This window comes from Schistocerca gregaria, chromosome 1 (assembly GCF_023897955.1).
Source record: "Schistocerca gregaria isolate iqSchGreg1 chromosome 1, iqSchGreg1.2, whole genome shotgun sequence".
Classification (NCBI taxonomy): Eukaryota; Metazoa; Arthropoda; class Insecta; order Orthoptera; family Acrididae; genus Schistocerca; species Schistocerca gregaria.
In genome coordinates, this window is record NC_064920.1 from 142,752,452 (window position 1) to 142,775,951 (window position 23,500).

Sequence of the window (23,500 nt, forward strand, 5' to 3'; positions counted from 1 at the left end):
TTATGAGCATATCTGGGATGCTTTGCAACGTGCTGTTCAGAAGAGATCTTCACCCCCTCATAATCCTACGGATTTATGGACAGTTCTGCAGGATTCATGGTGTCAATTTCCTCCAGCGCTACTACAGACATTGAAATGATAATTTGAATAAAGACCCTATGCTGCCGACGGGCGTTGATATACATTAGTGGGGGCAGTTGAAAATGTGTGACCTGACCGGGACTCGAACCTGGGATCTCCTGCTTACATGCCAGATGCTCTATCCATCTGAGCCACCGAAGGCACCTAGGATAGTCCGACTGCAGGGACTTATTTCTTGCACGCTTCCCGTCAGACCCACATTCCCAACTTAATGTCCACACACTACATTCGTAGTACCCCTGTCCATTACAATTATTACTCGCGGGAGACAATCTCTGATAGATAGCTTTCATTTCTCACTCATTCATTTCAAATTGTGGAAGTTGGTACAGTGTGGATACGACATAAATGAGGTATGACACAGTATGGTAGACTTACACTTTATTCGATGAATATATACACAGGTAAAAGACACACACCTGTTCACCATGGACACTAAGAATGAAGTCTCTGGTCAAGTCACAGGTATTGTACTCGCAGCACAACAGTGATGTATATTGCAGTGCAGGTCAGCACAGTGTCGGTAACATCCCTCTCCCCCTTCCCTCCCCCTAGTGTGGTACCGATATATATGACCAGTCGTGCTGTGGCTGGTACTTTCATGAGACATGGTCAGGCTGTTCCTCGGTATTGTGGTGAGTGTGATAGGAGCATTGAACTGGTTGTACCACTGTAGCTGATATGGGAAGCATACAGTGTCTGCACACCTTCACCAGTGCTACAATTGATGAAATGGAGGTGGGATGTCAGTGGCAAGGATGTCGCTTGTGGTGGCCATTTGTGCCAGGTAGATTTTGGTCTGATCAAAGTGGTGATGTATATTGAGAGGGCAGTGCAATTGATGTGGTCTGGTAATTTGTTTGCCAGATTGAATCTTGATGGGCCTGGTCATGGTAGAGGCAATCTGTGGTGGGGTGGGGGCCATGGGGAGGCAGGAATGCTAGGTATCCTGTGTTTCGAATTGTGGTTGAAGTAATTGTAGATGGAGATGCAGCTGCAGAATCAAGAATTGTTGTAGTGAGCTCTTTGTCAGAGAGAGGTGCCAAAGTTGGCAGTTGAGGACAAGTAGTTCAATTGAGAGTGGTTGAAAAGCATCGTGTTTCGTTCGATTCCTGTGATGTGTCATGAATGTAGCTTCGTAGAATGTCATCAACCTATGGTAAGTGCTTCATAGTCGAACATAGAATCAGTTGAACTTAACAATATGGTCGGTGTTGTTATGTGCAGATTGGCGGCAAATGGCAGTCGAGCTGCATGACGTTGAGTTAAGGTGTGCCAATAACATACTGTACTGCTGGTCAAATGTGCCCAATGATGCCAGTAGCTGGGTGGAGAGGCAAAGTACCAGTGAGTGTGTTTCACTGTGTGTCTGGAATCGGTGACAGCAGGGATGCTGGGTGGAGCTGGCGTTCAGCATAGCCAGACGTTTGGTGGCCATCACTTGTTGGAGGGACCAGGGTCATCCATGCTTCCCACTCCTGTCATCATGGTGGTTGTGTGTCAAGGCCATGAGCTGGTTGTGCACCATGGTGTGGGCAGTGGATGTGTAATTATTACATTGTGGGAGCAACACATTCGCTATACTAAGTGAGCCCAATGTCTCATGGCAAACAGAGAAGTATTGGCAGACCAACAAGGCTTGTCAGCTGAGGAGGTAGACTCATTGAATGTGTTGATGAATGTAGAACTATGGTCCTGTTGTCTGACTTGATTGGAAGATGTATAGGATAAGAGCAGAGCTGCCAGGGTGAAAGGTATACAGATGCAGCAGCCTGTGTCAAAGTACAAGAGCATGGCATGTTGTACTACCAGATAAGTGGAAATGACGTAAAAATTCCATACAAAGCTCTGGTTGTATGATGTCCTTAACAGAGAATATCCGTGTGAGGTGGAAGGACAATGACAGTTGCAGGGTATGGATCATGGATCCATGCACTGCAATTGATGAGTTGCAAGCTTCCTGCAGTCGCAATGGCATAGGTTTGTCCATTGTCAATCAGCCACGAAGCAGTAGCGAGTTCATGTTATGGCTGAAGGCTACTAAACTGTGGGTCCCCAGAAGTGCTGAGTCAGACTGCATGGTTAAAAATGGAACACTGGCACTTGGAAATGAATGAGCAGACGTGGAAACCCAGCAGAACACTCATCAGAGCCGAAGATGATGAGAAGGTCGTATTCATGTTCTCAATTGGGAATGTCACGTCTGGTAGCAGTCAATGTCAGTGGAATGAGAGAAGATTGCTGCGTGGATGCCGAGGTGTGAGACTGGTCTTCTCGAATAGATGAACTTGTGATCACTATCGTGTAGTCGTAAGATGGGAAACATTCGTTCTTATGCAGTACTATAAAACTTTTCTTGCATTGGAGTGGCTGCGAATGGGGCATAGCTGCTTGGTGCATGGTCGTTTATTTTGACTGGATGGAGGTCACTGTGCCAGGTGATGGCAGTGCCATATGTTGCATGAGGCAGGCTGTAGAGGTCCACTCAGGTTCCATGTAGTCAGGCATGTGTCGTAGGTGCATGGGGTCAACATGGATAATGATGTTCCACTGAGGTGTAGACGCAGAATGATTGGTGGTGTTCTGTGCAGGCCTAGGTGCAGCACAGATGACTAGGTTGTGTACAGGTGCAGGCAGTCAAAGGTTGTGGCTCCAGGCAGGTGCCATGTCGTAGGAATCAGAAGTGATCAGGCAAAGTCAGTTGGGCTTGGTTGGTGTGTGGCATATCAGGGAATGTCACTGTGGTGCATGACAGTCAGCATTTTTGTCAATAATATGAATGCATTTTTGGTGTTTGAAGGGATATTCTTGATGTAATTCTTCATTTGTGACATCAGTCTTTACAAATGAGTTTTCAACAATCAGAGGTCAGGCTTAAGGTTGGTTCAGGTGAAACTGTGTATGTTCTAGGTCTGTCCATGATGTGGTGTGAATGTTTGACATAAGGGCAGCCGGTGGCAGCAAAGACGGGTTGGACAAATTCATGCATGATGTGGAAAATGCAGTGTCATGAATGACTTCAAATCTGAGCTGTTGGAATATTGCAGTTCAGCAATTGCATAGTATTTCTGCAGATCTGAGATGGCAATGATGTTCCACAATAGACAGTTTGTTGCTTTCAGTTCTTCAGCACTATTGTCAGAAGTTGAATCACAGTACTATAGCACTTAATTTAAGCAATTGATGACTGTATATGGTTAAATAATTAGTTGATAAGCCTCCATGGTCATGTGTGGGTCACATTGTCCTAATGTTATAACTGTATTGGTGTGAATTTTACCTCATACGCAGTCACTGTGAACTGCGAGCATAACCAATGTGATAGGTACAGTGTGGGTATAATATAAATGAGTTAACACTTCATTGGGCGAATATATAGCCAGGTAAATGACACACAACTATTCACTGTAAATGCTAAGAACAAACTGAAGTCTCTGGTCAGTAACAGATATTGCACTCACAGTACGTCAGCAATGTATATCACAATGGATATTCCCACAAAATCATTGTTTGGAGTGTGTTTTGTGAGATAACTATCAGGAGGTATTCCAAAAATTGTTTATTGAATCCCCAGACATCACGAGATACATACATATGTGCAGTGGTGGCTGGTTATCCGCATTCATGTGCTATGGAACACTGGAAAGATCGAATTAAAATTATGCCATTTCTGTTTGAATGCAAGCCAGAACTCACAGTAAAATTTAATCTGTCTTTGAATATATGCTAATATGCAAATAAAATGAAAAAAAAACTTATTTCATAGTGCTCTCTTAACGATTACTAGAAACCAGTGCCGAGTGCTAAAATGATGGTCAGGCAGAGTTTGGTCAACTCAGAGAACGGGTACAGTTGTCTGTTTTTGACTGCACATGCTCTGATAAACGTCATTCCTTCTGGAGCTATGACTGTTACATTGCTCACAGCACCACATCAACATTTTTCTTCGAAATTGGGTGTAATGCATTGTACAAGTGTAGACTATGAGGGGTTTATAAGGGTAAGTTGAACTAATGGCCCTGAGAGTGTTACAATTAATTGCAACATTTAAATATATTTAAACAGTTCACTTTATTTACATAAAATTAATATATTCAGTTTACTTACAGTTATTACCCTTGCAATTCAAAAGGCTGTAGATGGTTTAAAACAAGCAAATATGTAAACAAATTTAATATGACAGGTTTTTTCCCCCTTAGTTGTATCACAACAATAAATTTATTGAAAGAAGCTGACATTTAAATGTTACGCTTTTCCTGAATTAATTTTATTTGTCCGAGACTAGCTTCAGCCTTCTAGGCCATTCTCCAGTAATTTTGTGGTTCTGCAATGGAAAAATTATGCCTTATGTAATGAAATGTCAGTGTCTGTAATGTTGCATTTTCTTTTCATTTTGGTTCACAGATGCTGAATTATTGGTTTCACAGCTTGACATTTTACAGAGATATTATACCTAAATTTCTTTTTAGTTTCTTTATTGACCCACCCTAGAGTTGGGATGTTACTTCTGCACATCTGACTGTACAGTTCAGCAAAGATTATTTAACTTAAGCCTTTAATTGCAAAGGTTAGCTTTTTGCATGGCCACCGGGTACCTATTGCTTAATATCCTGGAGCCTGGGAGTCCATGCAACCAAATCCTTACCTTAGTATTAAGCAGCTATGTCGTGAAGAACTTTTGTTTTAAATAACTGGGTACAGCCTAGATATGGATGGGGGGCGTGAGGCATGTTAAAATGCGTACATAATGTATCGAAAAGCTAAACATCTCAGGGTATCTTTGATAAACTTAAGCGTTAGAAAATAATGTTATTCGTGTGTTTCGTGTGTCAAAATATTGTTGTCTCTTCCTAAAGAAACATAAATTATTTATTATCTTTCACCTCAAAATACTGTAGTTGAAATGGTAATCGATCGCTGTGAAGCAACCTATTTGAATCACTGAACTGCTAACCCACAGATTACGAAAATACTGGTACTGAAAAAGCCTTAAATTTACCAATATAAGGCCTGTCAAAGAGAAATTATTTATACACTCTCATGCGTTAAAGCTTGAGAGTTGCTGTGAAAATATTAAAATAAATGTTAAGGCTGGTAATGGTGGCCAACAATGACTTTTATTGGCATGATCTTTTCAAGCTGCTGCAGTCACTGAAAATTAGAAAAGTTACTACTTCCTGCATGCTAAAGTACTGTCTACTTAAATGAAATAGTAATAACTCTGCCTATAATAATCATATATTTTAACAATAATTGAGTCATTACAGACTTACAATGTTCAATAGCCAACCATTGCTTGTATTCCAGAACAAGAGAAACCCAACAGTGAATTATTTGATCTTGTACAGTGATAAACAAATAAAATCTTTTCATTCTAATTACAGGAAACAAAGAGCTTCAATGCAAATTTTATTGACATTATTCTTAAATTAATTGTAGTTCTGTTTTTCTTTAAGCACACCTATATCCCAGTCTTTGTGTAGGCTAAACTGAAAAATATTTCAATAAATAAAAATGTTCACTTTATTTAATGTCATAACCAGGTGTCACTGCAACCTTTTTTAAGAAATAGCCTATACACCCGGGTACTGAGCCAACAACTCAATCTTTTCACGGGTTACAGCTACTTCTGGAACCACATAGAAATATTAGTTGCTGAGACCATCAACACCAATGGTCCTTTTTATTAGGTTTATAAGTTTCTTCAACAATTAAATCACAAAGTGGAACTCCATGAAGACTAAATCAACAAATTATTTTGATTTCCGGACCCATGTAAGCACTGCCTGCTACAAGTTCTTTAGCTGTCACAAAAAGAATGGATAGCACTATTACAGGGTCTTTCTTGGGACTGCCAATTTCAGTGTGTCAGTTTTAAGCATAAACACAATTTCTTTGGTGTGTCTCATGATACTTGTGCATTTGGCAGAAGACTTACTGAAACTGCATGATCCCTCATTGTCAGATGTCTTCCACTCAATTGGACACTTGGGCAAATGATTAGATCCTCAATGTATCATAAGACACACCAAAGAAACTGTGTAAATACAGTAAAAACATTTGTATTTACACAGTTTCTTTTGTGTGTGTTCACAGCCAATCCATTCATACTTAGAACAAAAGGTGCTGTTAACATTTTGTGTTTGGCAGATGACTTACTGAAACCGAATTATCCCTCATTGTCAGATGTCTTCCACTCAATTGGGCACTTGGACAAATGATTAGATCATCAGTAGCACTGTGGGACACATCTCAGGTGTTTCCACCCATCCGTCTCACAGCAACCAGGCCTGCCTCAATGGTTAGTCAACATATTATCTCAGGGTACAACCACCCACTCTTGTTTTGAATGGCCATGCTTCTAGGAAGTTACATTCATGTATTAATTGTTCCATTACTCAAGTGACAATGCTCTTTTCAGAAGACGAGATGTACATACATGCCTTAAGGGACAACCTCTGATAGTGAGACCAACATTCTGGGGTCAGGTCCAGATGGGCACCAAGTTCAGGCTATGTTGCCCACTTTGACCTATATATTGACTTTGGATGTGTTGATCAGTACAACACCTGCTGTGTCAAAAATAGACACAGAATCCTCTGCAATGGTCATCAGCTTGCCTGCATATAGGCAGCTGGGGTCACTGGCACTTCTGCAGCTTGCCAAACAATTCAATTACAAACAATGACATTCCAGTAATGGGCCATTTTAGTCCTGCAACCTAATACAATGGTCGTTCTTCACAGCCAGTCCGTTAATACTTACAAAAAAAGGTGCTGTTAACATCTTGGGTTGGATCTTTTCAAAAAATTAGGTGTGTGGTGTTTGGTTCTACTGATCAACTACAACATTCTTACCAGCATCCATCTATAGGTCTCCTCACAAAATATGCCTCCATATTTAATAGCAAGATGACATATTTTAATTATGATAAAAACAAAGATTCCAAGACTTACCAAGCGGGAAAGCGCCGGCAGACAGGCACATGAACAAAACACACATGTGGAAGTTTCTTTCTATTTTGTTTTAATTATGAGATACACGCCATGTTGCAACCACTGATCATTTTCAAATTTCAGTATTACCAGCTATGAGATACACATCACGTTGCAACCACTGATGGTTCCCACATTTCACAAATCAAGGAATGTGTAATTTGCTTTAAGAGGCAACTGCAGTTAGATCTCCCATTGCTACTGGACAAATTGGTCCTCACATAACTCACTAACAGGTTTTGGACTATCCTCAATGGTTTGGTTGAAAACCTGGAGGAATCCTTAAAGATTTGTTAGGATTTCAAGTTGACATTGAACACCAAGGCAATTGTCAACACATACCCTATTCCAAAGGTAGATAATATTAGGTCTTAGCTTCAGGGCATAGTATTTTTGTCAACACTAACTTCCGTGAATTGTGCCTACAGTTGCCCTTGAATGCAGAGTCCACATGCATTCTGATGATCAATACACTGTTTGGCCTGTTCAGTGCAATCATCTGCCATTTGAGATTTTCAATGCACCACCTATATTTCAGTGATTACTGGAATAACTTATTCAGGAGATGCTGGAACCACTAACTAAGTGGATGACATTCTAGCCATAGGTAAGAATTCCAGAGACCTCTCAACAACTTTGGAGGCACTCTTTCAAGTGTTGGGAAAAGAAAATCTAAAATGCAGTAAGGAAAGCAATTTTTTTTCCCAACCAAGACGATTTATTAGACCATACACGAGGTGCATTCAAGTTCTAAGGCCTCCAATTTTTTTTTCTCTGGACTGGAAACAGATAGAAACGTGCGCATTGTTTTAAAATGAGGCCGCGTTCATTGTCAATATGTCCAGGGATGGCAGCACTGTACGGCAGACGGAATTTTACCGCCAGCAGCAAGAATGAGAACTGTTTTAAATACTTAAGATGGCGACATTTTCCTTACTTGAACAGCTTGCAATCATTCGTTTTCTAAATTTGCGTGGTGTGAAACCAATTGAAATTCATCGACAGTTGAAGGAGACATGTGGTGATGGAGTTATGGATGTGTCAAAAGTGCGTTCGTGGATGCGACAGTTTAATGAAGGCAGAACATCGTGTGACAACAAACCGAAACAATCTCGAGCTCACACAAGCCGGTATGACGACATGATCGAGAAAGTGGAGAGAATTCTTTTGGGGGATCGCTGAATGACTGTTGAACAGATCGCCTTCAGAGTTGGCATTTCTGTGGGTTCTGTGCACACAATCCTACATGACGACCTGAAAATGCGAAAAGTGTCATACAGGTGGGTGCCACGAATGCTGATGGACGACCACATGGCTGCCCGTGTGACATGTTGCCAAGCAATGTTGACGTGCAATGACAGCATGAATGGGACTTTCTTTACGTCGGTTGTGACAATGGATGAGACATGGATGCCATTTTTCAATCCAGAAACAAAGCGCCAGTCAGCTCAATGGAAGCACACAGATTCACCGCCACCAAAAAAATTTTGGGTAACCACCAGTGCTGAAAAAATGATGGTGTCCATATTCTGGAACAGCGACGGGGGTAATCCTTACCCTTTGCATTCCAAAGGGCACTACGGTAACAGGTGCATCCTACGAAAATGTTTTGAAGAACAAATTCCTTCCTGCACTGCAACAAAAACGTCCGGGAAGGGCTGTTTCACCAAGACAACGCACCTGCACATTGAGCTAACGTTACGCAACAGTTTCTTCGTGATAACAACTTTGAAGTGATTCCTCATGCTCCCTACTCACCTAACCTGGCTCCTAGTGACTTTTGGCTTTTTCCAACAATGAAAGACACTCTCCATGGCCGCACATTCACCAGCCATGCTGTTATTACCTCAGCGATTTTCCAGTGGTCAAAACAGACTTCTAAAGAAGCCTTCGCCGCTGCCATGGAATCATGGCGTCAGCATTGTGAAAAATGTGTACGTCTGCAGGGTGATAATGTCGAGAAGTAACGCCAGATTCATTGAGTAGTTAATTAGAAAAAAAATCGGAGGCCTTAGAACTTGAATGCACCTCGTACTTCGCACTTCAGGGATCTGCCTCACACCATGACATGTGGAAGCTATTCACCAATTGCCAGCACCCAAGGAAGCTTAACATTGAAGTCAGTTCTCAGGCAACTTAATTATTTCTGTAAGTTTATCACACATGCCATAGCATTATGGAACTCCTGCACCACCTTCCATACAAGAATGAAAAGTGAATTGGTCTAGCACTTGCTGAAAGGCTTTGCAAGGCCTTGTGCAGGCTATATTCCAGCCTACATGTTGGATAGCAAGTGCCCAAAATAAATGGTTATTTCTGCAACTGATGCATCAGATTATGGAGTGAGGGTGTGGTTCTGTCCCATAAAGTAAATAGAGAAGTATTCTCTATGACCTTTGCATCCTAAACACTGACACCAGCACAATGAAATTATGGCCAGATTCCAAAACAGGCTCTGGCCATAATTTTTGCTTTAGAGAAAATCTGTGATTAAGTCTGTGGGCAGTGAGTGGTTCATTCTACTTACTAACCACAAACCACTGTTTCCATTTTCAACATAAATGTGGGTATCCTTCAGAAAATAGCAAGATGCCCCTCATGTTGGGCGATGTTTAAATCTTCTCATACTTATGACATTCAAAATCTCCCCATGACATAGCATGCGAATATTAATGCACTTTCTTGCCTACTGGCTGGTCAGGACAGTGCACGAGACATATGTTTCAACATGGACATCGAGCCTGCTGTGAATGTCATGCAGTTCCCAATTCATATTAAATCAATAACGAACCTGTCCAGGCTTCATGTACATCTTGCAGCCTAGTGGATTTTTGTAGTAAATGTCTTTATGTTCCAGCATGCAGTCTATGACAATAGCCAAAATAATCCAAGCAGGGGCTATGATTTTTTTTTTCCATTGAAGGTCTTCAAGCTACAATCATCATAGACAGCAGGCCATAGTTTACCTCTGGAGTCTTCCAACTGCTTTGTGAGTTCAGCAGTATTCAGAATGTGCAGATAGCTCCTTTTCACCTGGTATTGGTTGGTTTGTTGGAACACTTCCAACAGACTTTTAAATCTCAAATGGTGGAGCTGCTACAGGGTTACAACAATAGTGATGCAATCAGTTAGTTTCTCGCATTGTACGATTCCATTCTGAAAGTTAGGGCTAGCCTGACAAAAATGATGCATTGCCACCCCCAGAGGACCAAGCTCTTCATAGTGAAACCAGTGGGACACAACACCCTCTGCCAGGGCTACATCCACACTGCTATTGGCTTCACACCAATTTATGGGTGACAGTATTTATGTGGGGTAAGTTTCAGTGGGTAATAGTGTGGATCATTCATTTTGTGGGCAGTGCCATGGTAGATGGCCTATTACAAGACTAGTCACAGATCCCCAAGCACATTAACCAGCTTCGCTCTTGCAGGGGCCTGGGTGGCCCTACCAGAAATTCCACCAGACTTTCAGTTCCAAAGATGCCCAGCCAAGCTCTGACTTGAACCATCCATTGCCACAGCAGGAGCCACCTGGTCAGCATGGTGCAGGCATCTCAGACAAGGAGACTGCTGCAACAGAAGCTCTCATCCTGATGGAGATTATCACTGACTGCCAAGGACATCCCCTGCAATGGATGCCAATGACTCTTGCAGAAACTGAAGCATCAACGTGGGTCAACCATCTTTCCCATAGGGGAGGGTGCAGGAGGGGGGGGGGGGGCAAGGAAGGAAGATGTATGATGACACTTCATCCACCAGAATGCAGGCATTCTGGTGTGTAGCTGAAGCACCTGTCTTCTGGTGTGTAGCTGAAGCACCTGCCTTGCAGAGAATGTGATGTGGGAAACACACTTAAAAATTCCCAGTGAACAAAGTTAACAATGACAACACTGGTTTGTTTTTCTGTACAATTTCAGTCGATGCTAGAAAAACAAATGGCAGCCAGTCCACCTACTGGCAGTGTCTATATCACCACCAGAAACATGGTAAACAACACTACTTGGCTCTCATGCCAGCAAGCAGGCTGAAAAATATCCATCCGCCATGGCAGTATTTAGGCAGCTGTCCAGCCAAGGAGACAGCAGTTCTAGCGGCCCCACCAACCTAGAAATTTCAGCTGTACAGCCGTTGTGAGTTGTTTCCAAGCCTCCACCTCTCCAACATTGGCCTCCTATAGGCTCCACATATCAAGAGTTGGTATCCTCCATTTATTATCAACATTTGTATTTGTGTTGAACGACTGCTGTCCAAGATGGATCTCCCTGGAGTTAAGTCTACACTGATTGTAGTGTGGCCTGGACATATTTACTCAAATGTTGGTGTATTTGACATGAACGATAGGTAACAACATTTCACTATCAGTTTTCAATCAAGGATATCATTACATTGTGATTAGCCAATCTTGTTACTTTATTGTATCTGTGGACAATAATTGTGAATCATATATTATACTGATTATAATTAAAAGATTATGGTGTTACTGCTAGTTTGGAAACCTTTTTGGTATTTTGAACCTGCATAAAATCACTACATTTGGTATCCAGCTTTGGGTATTTTCCACAGAAAATTTCCCTGTGAGCGCTGGAGGACATAGTGTAGTGCAAGAGATATTGACAATTTGTTTTCAGATCCAACAACTTACAATCCTTGAAGGTTATTTTCTCCTAAAATAAATGAGGATAAAATTGAACAGGGCCAAGAATAAAGGGTGGATAACTCCTGGGATTAAATTATCTTGTGCTAGGAAGAGAAAGACCTATATAATTCAGTGAACAAGCAGTAGTCAAGATTTGAAACCCCATTATCATCAATATTGTTGATCCTCCATTCTGGCATTAAAAAAGCAAAACCCTTATGCTATGTGCCAAGAATAAGGAAACAAAGTAATTGAACTTCATTAAACAAGAAACAAAAAAAATTTAGTAATCCACCTTAAATTGAGCTCCCATAAAATAGATCTGACAGAAATGGGACATTTTGAATCATAAGTAACTAAATTCAATTATTACTTCCACACAGCACTCACAAACACTGCTCCCAGTAATAAACAGTGGGGTACAGGTATGTTAAATACACTCATGGACAGTACAGGCACCACCAACCTTCATCAGTTTTAGTTATACAACACATAAGGAGATTACAGAAGTAATCAGATCACTATAAGAAGTAATTCTGCTGGCTCTGCAGGTGTCTCTAGCAAAATGTTAAAATCTTGTTGTGATCTGATAAGGTTACCAACAACCTGTCTTTGTAATGAATCGATGACACGGGGCATATTTTGTAAGAGACTTAAGCATGCTGTTGTAATACACATTTACAAAACTGGAGAGAAACAAACCACCTTTAATTATAGACATACATAATTCCTTCCAAGCTTTTAAAAAGTGTTTGAGAAAGTTGTGTGTGATACATTGCTGACTCTTCAATGAAGGAGAGTTTGTTAATCACTTTTTACTATACTTTTGTAAAGGGTTCTCCACATGCAGAGCAATACAAGACTATACAAATGAAGTACTGACTGAGCTCTGAGCTAAACAGGAGGAACTGTCCTATCGGTATATTCTGTGACTTTGCCTAAGCCTTTAAGTTTTAATCTCACAATGACACATGATTGATACAGCATGCCAGGTGAGTTGTACACTGTCTTTGCTCATGACAAGATGTTTGGTTGATGGATTCTGGGCAGGAGGGACAGGTGTTGGTAGGGGGTGAGAAGTAGAAGCTGAATCGTTGGTGTGAGCAGACATGCAAGAGTCAATGTACTTCCTGTGCAGGCATTTTTCTAATGGAGTGCTGGGAGCTGGCCATATGGGCAGAGTGATGTGGCAGTTTTTGTGGTGTGCTTGCTGGTGCTAGTGCTGTCCCAGGCTGCTTCAGTCCTGCATCTTCCTTGGGTTCCCCCCTTGGGAACAGAGTCCTGAGATTGCTGCCAGTACTCCACATCACTTCACTACATTGCTTGTCTCACTGGGGCTATGGCTGGCGTCCAATGCCTACCTCTCAGTCTACTGTGCCACCTGTGGGCTTGTGCCACAGTTCATAATCAACCTGACCAATTGTAATTCATTCATGTTTGATACACTTCCTCCTTGCTACAGGGGAATCTTGAAACATGGTTAAAGATTAAAGTGAGGCTCAAATAACATTGTGTTCCTAAAAGTAAAAAAAAGAGGAATTTCTGCTTACTGTTTTTTAAGGTTTATATTGTTCTAAAGAAAAGACATTTATGCTTTAGGTTCTTTAAATTTTGTATTATTCTAAGTAGAAGAGACATCAATGCTTTTGGTTCTTTAAAAGCTTGTGTCGTTCAAAAAAAAAAAAAAAAAAAAAGATATATTTATACTTGGACATTGTAATACACCAGTAAAGAGTTTTGATGTTCAGCAAATTGGTTGTAAGGATTGCTAAGTAACAAGCAATGTTCAATAAGTTTCCTAGCCCTTCCTTTAGGACCTAATTGTTGGTAGCATTTATCTTCATGTGCGTTTTTGTTGACCATATCAGACATATTATTCAATTTCAAACAGCTAATAATGCCTTTTCTGCACTAGAAGTAAACATTAATGGGCATACACTAAATGAAGCACAACACGTAAAACTCTTAGGGATTCAGCTGCATAAAAAGCTAAAATGGAGTTAGCACATGGATAAACCAACCAGGAAACAGTTAAGCATATTGTGCCCTTAGAAGCATCTCCTATTGTGCTGACTTAAAGACAAGAATGTGTAGCTTATTTAGCTCCCTGTTGCTTTATGGAATCATCTTTTGGACAGTGTAAGCAAAGCAAATAAATTGTTCAGCAGAAGCAAGCAGAAGGAATATTGTGTGAAGTAGGTACCAGTAATCATTTATCTTGTAAAAGCCTTTTTAAAGATCTTTGAATTCTTAAATTCAGTTTCCAATACATTTACTCCTTAATGGTTTTTGTAGCTTACAATAAAAATCAGTTTCGGCTGAACTGTGAATTACACAGTCACAGTCCATGGCTTTGTCTCCTTTTCTGTAGTTCAGGATGGAGTCATACTGTGGAGGGAAGCTATTCCACATGATCCCATCTAACATAAAGCAATAAATTATGAATCTTTACTAACTCAGAAGAAACTTAAAAATATACCCCACTCGGCACTCTTTCTATAAAATATCTAAATATCTAGATTCATAGACTGAAAAATTGTATTAATTACATAGAAGGTAAGGTTTTGTTGTGAAGCAGTATGACAAAGAGTGATGCACTATAAAAAGGAATGGGGTTAACATATGTAAGAAAGTATTTCCTTTGAAAAATGCCATTGCAATCATGTAAATTAGGTTAGTTATAGCAAGCTAACAGCAGCTGTATAACAAATCAGAGAAGGCAACAGCTTTTTTTTAATTTTTTATTTTATTTATTTATTTGAGCTGCTTTCTTACCAGTGTACTCAGTTTTAGACATGAGTGTGAATATCGATAAGCAATATAGCATAATTTATTATTAACACAGATTAAATAACAATTTTCTGTGATTTCATATTGTTTTCCAAATATATTCTCTGATACATACACATCCTTGAAGGTTCTTCTGCTTGATGGGATCCACAGAATACAATGAAGAATGAGTTGTGTATATATAGCAGATACAATAGTCCAGAATGTCCAGGACATGCTTCTCTTCCCACAAAGATGGTGGATGGAGGTTTCATTGTGCAGTGTACCAAGCTCCATGTGAATTTAAGAAAATTATCATTGTTATTATTTTAAAAAGATGCATCACAGATCTTTACTAATTCTCCTGCAGTATGGAACTTATATGTATACAATTTCAAAGGTTACTTTATCTTTTTATTTATTATTTTTATTCTGTTAGACCACTGCACTTATGACACATGATTGTCAGATGTGTCATTGTATATCCAGTACATTTTTAAGGAAAAAATAACACATAAAGGTTTTGAACTACAAAATGCCAGTATAAAACTATCAATACGATTATTAATAATTAATATAATAGAAATAATAACAAATATTCAGCACAATGATTTTCTTCATAGGTTTAAATACGATGAATATTGGATAAAAGTTATGCTACTTGAAATGTTAACATTTTCAAATTGTTTCAAAACCATAAATTGTTGTTAACATTCCCATTGGCTGGAATACAATATTTTATTATTTAATAAATGTGCAAGTCCAAGTATCAACATTGTCTGATAAAAGTAGATAAAAAAATAAGTATATACTAGCTTGAATGCTGAAAATAACACAGTCCTAAAAATAAAGTATACATGGCTTTTAAGATTCAATTGTAAGTTTTATCATTGTTCTTAGTTTCAAAATTATGATTAAATATAAAATTTTGATGAACTGTTTATTGTTTCAGGTCTCTTCATTGCTGTTGGCTTTGAAAACAGGCTTTGTTACATGACAGTTTTGCTTAGTGACGTTTTGCCTTTACAATATTTCCCCATCAAAGCATGCTCAGAATGTGTTTTCAGTGCTCATGGGCAAGTTTTTGCAGCTGCTGATGGCACCATTGTGAGGATCTATTCAGCCATCACATTTAAAAATGTGCTGAATCTGGAATACCACAAATCAAAAGTAATTGTTTTCTCTACTAATGTATCTCTTCCACTTTTTCATCTCTGTAATATCAGTTTGCCTAACAGTCTTATACATACTGGTATTTTCAAATATCTGTTAAATGATGTCTTGTGTCAGAATTTACAATGGACAAATTTTAAGGGTTTGTAAAAACATATTAAAAAACTAAAAACCCACCTTGACTGTGAAAAAAGCACCTAGTGTTAACCTAGGTTTTGGCGTAGATAACTACACTTTCTTCAGAACAACAATAAAACCCACAAGTGCCTAAGAAGGTCTTTGTCAATGATTAAAAGAAAACGATAGCTATACATTTATAAATGAAAAAGAAAAGGAAAACACAAACAGTACATATGTACAAAGTCAAAACCACTACTTAACTTAATGGTGTACGCTCCACCTCACACCGGCCTATGTTCGATGGGCCATGACCCACCATAAACTGCAGCTACAAATGGTTGCTCACTTACAAGCCCAACCCGCTACCTATGCACATGCGCAATACAAGGGAAGTTACTTGAATGCGCATGCACATACGAATACGAGAAAGTTTATACATGGGTTGGGGGCTAAATAGCCCATATATTCCCAACTGTGGATCAACGTATGTCAAAAAATGAAATGGATAAAATAAGTGACGAGCTAAATGGGTGATGAAACCTAAAAATAACTGCACACAGTTGCTTATGCTAGGAAAGAAACATATATGAAGCCACCTATAACAACAGGAGGAACTCTTAGAAACTATACCTAAAGCCAGTAGTTAGCGGTGGGGGGGGGGGGGGGGGCTGAGGGGACATAATCTAAAGACGTCATGGTAATAAAGATATAGGTATAAAATGTGAGGTGTTCAACGGACTAAAATCACCTTCATCATAAAAGGAAAATGACGATAAAAAGAAAGAAGATGAACAGCTTGACCAACCACGCTCGCCAATCAGTGCACACATGTGAAAATCCCCAGATCATCAGATTTACAACTATTAAAAACAAATCAAAAGGTGCAAAACCTTCAAAAAAATTTCTGTTTCTTAGTAGGAGTTGGTCGTTAAGGATATTGTCTTTAGCATGTTGCAGATGCTTAAAGATCTGCATTTCTTCCAAAACATCCAGTTTTAAGCCCTTAACCTTGGCATGAAGTAACTCGATATTAACTGTCGTGCTTGGTGCATGAGCTGTTTGCATAGGTGTTCCGCATAAGTAGAGCCCTTAGTACCATCACCGTGTCTGGTAGGAACATGCTCTTTATACCTGAGACCCAGAGCTTGTCCTGTTTGCCCGATGGAAAATTTTGGACAATCCCCACATGTAATTTTATATACTCCTAATTGGAAAAGTGTATTGCTCTTATTGTGCAAGAAGTGGATTAAATTCCTATGTAAACTATTATTAGTAGAATGAGTGACTGAAATTATGAGCTCTGAGTAAAGGCCCCAATTTGTAACTTATATTGCCTATGTATGGGATAGATATCGTTGCCACTCGTTTGTCATCTAGTGCATCCCCTATGGTGGAAGACGTAATATTATTTTTATTTATTTTCTTGTTATACATCTGTCTTACCAACTGAGGCCTATAGCCATTATTTATATCAATATTCTCAAGTGTGACCAGTTCAGTTCCTACCGCATTTGGTGCAAGAGGGATAGCTGTAACTCAGTGAAAATTAGAATGAAAAAAGGCCATCTTATGGGCATACAGATGGGCCGAGTCTGCAGGTATAATACTGTTGGAAAACGTATTTTTCCGAAAAATATTAAATTCAATGCAGTTGTTACCACAGTTAAAGTGAGCTCCAAAAAATTTAATGACCTGGTATCGGATTCTCGCTCAATTGTAAAACTGATATTATGGTGAAGCTCATTAAAAATCGAATAATATATAACACTAATACTATGCATAGAACAAAACTGTTTCAACTTTCCATTATATAATACTGAATCAGTCTTTTTCTTTAACATAGCTCATTTTCAATAGTGTTGGAATGAGGCAGACATATCTGACATATCTCCTAACTTTCATTTTGAGGCAGACAAACAGAGCTCATATCTCAGTCTCTCACTTCAGACTTAACATGTAGTGATAGTACCACAGACCTCCATAAACTAGTCTTCATAGTCAGTTATCAGTATATCATTTTACCGTTTATTCTAATCTCAGATGATCAGCCGCAAGTATCTTGCCGTTTGCTAAAAGCACATACAATAAGCTATCAACATTTTCCCAATGTAGATCATTTAGTTCCAATTATATCTGTTCTTTCCATACAGAACATACCTGTATAAGTGTCTTCCTTCCTATGGCAGGGCATTTTAAGTAAAATATCACTTCTCTCTTTCCAATATGTATTAGTACATATATTACATATAGTAGTACATATTCCTCACAGATTGATCTCAGTGTATCATATCTCAATCATACAGCATGTGTAAATAAACGTGTATCAAGTAAAGGTTCCCTCAGTTTAAACAGTTACATAAGTCAAAAATCAATTTTATACACAAAGTAAATAATCTAAATCAATAGTTTTCATATCGGTTGTGATTCGGCACATATTCAGTTATAAATGATAACTCTGAATTAAAAAAATCATATACCAACACATAAGTAAAACTCCTGTGTGACCGCACAATGATGTTGATGTATACTTCGTGTGTTTGGCAATGAAAAATCATTTTATAAATGTAGAATTCGAGTTTGTGTCTATATAATGCCTCTCATGTCTAAATATTCTGGTAATATTGTCTACCAATAAATGTGGTGGTGCTGACTACATTCAAATTTGTTGATTTTTTGCAATAAAAGCTGTGACTTCAAACTTAAAACCAACAGGAAACATATCCAAAGATAAATTCTTCTCGGGTTGACAGCCGAGTCAATGCGTTGTTCTCCAGCAACATTTCAGCAAGTTTCTTACTTGCCATCTTCAGGCGAAGATGGCAAGTAAGAAACTTGCTGAAACATTGCTGGAGAACAACGCATTGACTCGGCTGTCAACCCGAGAAGAATTTATCTTCAAGATTCGCCAAGAAAGCCTGCATTCTCAGGAAACATATCCTTCTCTCCGTTCCTCCAAACAAAATTTCAAAAATAACATTGGTGAAGAACAAACAGAACCTTCATTTCTTATTTCAGTGTTTCTGCATCAATGAAGTGCAGTATCGAGCACAGAGTAGTACAATGACGTGAGTGGTCAACTTTGTATCAATGAATGTATCAATACTACCAAGTTATACTACATAAATGAAATATAAAACAGTACACTGTCAGGTACAGTTTAGAATAAGCCAAATGTTGACACAAGCAATGCTGAATCATTATCCATTAAGAAGTCAGGTACAGTTTTGACTTGCTAAGTGATCCCTTCAAATGTCAAATTCTATTTTTCTTTCATGTAGCAGTACATATCTCAAAGTTCAGCTGAGTAATTCACAAATCCATTAACAATATCTCTCTTAATTCATAGCTTCAAAAACAAAATGTAAACACTTTCAATACTCATCTCCATTCTTCATCTGTATATGAATCTATTCGCAGAGCTTCTTGCATGACAATACAAAAACTGAATGCAACAGTGATGTGAATAAGCAAACATAGCACCATGTCCTTCTTAACATGATCAAAGTACCATAGTGCAATGTAATGAAAAATATCCATAAACATCAGTGCATCACTGTGCTCAATGTAGTTAAATAAATCTTCCACTTGTGAGGTATATATGTTGAATCCAATCAACATGTGTTGAACTTTAAGGAGGCAGAATGGTAAATAACTAATTATTTGAGTATGTGGTGTAAAAGATTTGAAGTTTTTCAAGATATATGCAACAACACTCTATTCATGGTTTCTGATCCAATACTGTGTATTATTGGGATAAGAAATCTTGAAGTATCAAATGCATAAACCAAGTAGTTTATCAGACACATGGCAGAGTACAGTCCACAGATCATAAACTTTCAGTAGACATGCGTATATAAGCATGCATGACACAGTGTTAGCAAAATCTTCTCATCATAACATGACAGCATTATTCCTTGTACAAATGTTATGAGAGCATTATATATGCATATGGGAACCTAAGTATATCACCATAATCAAAGTTCCATCTTTTACCAAGTATATACATATTCAAATATCAAACTGTACAGGTCAAATAGATAATTGTATATACATAGCTGATAAAGGATAGCCTAAGAAAATGATGTGACAGTAGAAATATGTTACTGTAGAAGCAAATGTCACATGGCAGGGTCCCTGCTTTTGCCACATTCATGGTGCACAAATAAATGTGCATCCCCCTGAAGGAATGCAAATTGTAGTATATCATGAAATTTCAGGTAAACAAAGGTATATATCAGCCATCAGTTCATTCTGTTTGTATAATTTCTGTTGTTTTACATTCCTATGCACATGAAGTTTCCTAGGTTTTGGTTGGATAAAACTGTATACATTTTTATGTGTTTTTTCTAAAAATTCAAATGGTCCAGTGTATATGTCAAGAAAATTCTTACTCTCACTGTTTATAAACTTTGACTTGGTATAGCTCTTAGTTAACACAACATCTCCAATCAAGAATTGTGTGGTTTTCACTCTGTTGTCATGTCTCTGTTTTACTTTACTGTAGTGTTGTTACATGATCTTCCTAAATGCGTCTTCCTCTGAGTTGCAGAAACACTCTTACATGATGGGGAAGTGGAACTAATTCATTGATAAGGTAGACAAGTTTCTTATTGTATAAAATTTCAAATGAAGAGAAACCAGGCTTTGTGTGTTGTAAACTGGTTAGTAGACCTTAAAAGGAACCAATATAATCTATCCAGTTTCAGTGATATTTGCTACAGTAAGTAAGTGACTCCCATTGTCAGAAAGAAAGATACTAAGATACCAACAGTGCAAAAATAATATTGTTTAATTTCCTTTATAGTTTTTCTACTAGTTGCCTTCTTCAAGGGATAAAGGTCAAGAGTTTAGGAAGTGAGTTTACCATGACAAATATGTAATAGTATCCTCTTTAGGCAAGTGGCCAAATAGATTGTGGGTACTTGATGTATACTATTCATACAAGATATGTGCACAACATTATAGAGATACACTGATATAGAAAACACCACACAAGAGACATTCATGTAACAGAACATCTGTATTCCAGTATTCAAAGAATACAAAATGGAAAAGATAAAACACAATGGTATTGGTTTCAGTGGCTGACTGCATTGAAATCGTTGCCACATCAGCTCCCCCCTGTTTTTGGATTGAAGAGGACAGAACACTGCAATTGTCAAACAAATGGATGCACTGCATGTCATTTGATATGAGGAAAGTGGCACTTAATCTGCCTACTGTTTATTGAAAATGTGACTGGTGGCAGGGAGAAGGTACAGTAACAGGCTGGGTACCCATAACTGTTTAGGGCTCACATTGTTAATTGAGAAATCCTCTACATATGCTGGTTTGAAGCAGTCAATGGAAACTGTATCTTTGTGTCTATTAATGTCAAGGACAAAGGTTTTTTCTGAGTGACTTGATACGTTGAATGGGCCCTTGTATGCATGGGAGAGTGGTGGCTTAACTGCCCCTTCACAAGCCCAGACAAAGGAGCAGGGACACAAGTCTTTGTACCAAAAGAAGGGTTTCAACCATGACACAGGATACAGAGGTGCAAGTGCATTCATACATGATTGCAGTTTGTGTGGAAAGAATTCAAAGTTGCTAACTTGTACATGAGGCAAGGGGGAAGTAGAAAGGAAATCACCTGAAACTTTCAGAGGTTCTGCATAAACAAGTTGGGTGAGGGAACAGCTGATATCTTCCTTTGTGACTGCAAGCAGGCCAAGAAAAACCATGGGGAGAGTGTCAGACCATGATTAAAAGTGACAGGACAGGGTGCAGTGTAGGTGCTCTACATTTCTGTTACTTTTTGGATGCTAGTTGGTAGTGCAGACATAACCATGCCCACATGAACACAATATCTCTGCAAATTATTTACCTCTGTTTATGAGGGATTACAAAATGTGAAAAGCACTTAGTGATCAAAGCCTGAGCAATCAAAGAAGCCAAAATGTCCATGGCCAGGATAGCTTCAGGCCAATGTGTGAAACTGTCGATAACCGTTATCATGTAACAGAAATTTTGTGAAGCAGGAAGAGAACCTACAACATCCAAATGGGTATGGACAAAACTCCCTGTAGGGGCAGAGAAAGAGGAGACATTAACAGATACATCGTGAGCTAATTTTGCAGTTTGGCAGCTGCAACAACATCTCACCCCCTGGCAACAATCATGCTGCAAACTAGGCTAGACTACTTTGTCAGCAAGCAGTTTTGCAGTAGCTTTGATTCTCGAGTCAGCTAGGTTGTTGTAAGTGTTGAAAATTAGGTGGTGCCATTGCATAGGGATGAGGGAATGTACCTTGTTGCAAGATGTATCACACCAAACCTTTCATTTAGAAACTTGCTGAGGGAGGAGCTCTGGATGCAATGCTGTGGATGATGGATCCTGAAGACACCGCAGGACGTAAGGTCAGATTATTGATAAATGGCCATGGGATCCTAGTTAATGGTGGTGAGCAATGCACAATCCCTTGACAGGCAGTCAACCACAACATTGGCATGGCTGACAATATGCTGAATATTGGTGGTTAACTGCCCTATGAAATCCATGTGGTGGCTTTGACAAGGCAAGCTGGACTCCATAATTTCATGAAATAGGGACCTGAGTGGTTTATGATTTGCAAATGATTTGAAACCATGCCCAAGGTCTGAAATGCTCCATGACCAGACAAATTGCAACTAGTTCTCTGTAAAAGGCACACCAACAATGTTGTTGCTGTGACAGATTTTTTGAAAAAAATCCAGATGCTGCCATGATATTGAAATGTGTTCTAAGAGTGCTCCCACAACAGACTGTCTAGCATCTAACTTTAAAGCAAGGGGTAACTCCTCGATAGAGTGTACCAGTAAGGTGGCATTAGGAAGTGCAGATTCCATGGAGTTAAAGGCAGAAACTCTTTCAAGGAGTGTGTTTGCCAACAAACAAAAGGTTCAGTGGCTCCTGAAGTGCTGTGGAATGTAGAATGTGGTGTCCTTAATAACTGAGCATTCAAAAGAAACAGTGAAGTCCTTTAGATGGCAGATGAAGTTGTTGGGTGTCATTCACTTTTACTGACAGAAGTGTGAGTCCAGTTTTTGAGCCCTTGTAATCTAGGAATTGTACCTTTTGCTTGGCAAAAATGCATTTATCCAGAGTTATCTTGATTCTAAAACTTTGCAATCTGTTTTGACAATGGTGTTCAAGGCTTTGGGAAAAAATTAGAATATCATCCAATGTAACAAAATGTAAATGTCAAGTCTCGCAAGAATTACGTGCATAAAATTCTGCCATGTTTGTGCTTCATTGTAGAAGGTGAAAAGCATCACATTGTGTTTGAAGAGCCAAAATGACATAGTTATGGCAGTTTTACACTTATCCCTTTTTGCCCTTGGTATCTGCAAGAAGGCTTTGGCACAGTCAATAATACTGAAGATACATGATCTCAACACATTTTAGTTAGAATCCATTACATTTGAAACTGGGTACTGATTCATGGGAATTAAGGCCCCAACAGTCACTGCACAAGCACCATGTTCCACTTTTCTTCTTGACCATGTGCAAAAGAGAAGCCCATGAGCTGTGATATCTAGATACTGAATCATCTGATAGCATTTTACTGCACTTAGACTGAGTTGCTTGCTGTTTATCAGGAGGTAGGCATCACAGTTTAGAGGTCAGTGGATGCCTGCAAGTAG

At 39.0% G+C, this 23,500-nt stretch overlaps 1 protein-coding gene across 1 annotated transcript in view; it reads left to right on the top strand.

Moving 5' to 3' along the window:
* Window positions 1-23,500, top strand: part of LOC126334979 (cilia- and flagella-associated protein 57-like) — a 100,834-nt gene that overhangs the window by 52,370 nt on the left and 24,964 nt on the right. The window contains exon 5 of the mRNA XM_049997821.1: window positions 15,496-15,713. Within this exon, the coding sequence (XP_049853778.1) occupies window positions 15,496-15,713 (218 nt within the window). The remainder of the gene's footprint in view (window positions 1-15,495; window positions 15,714-23,500) is intronic.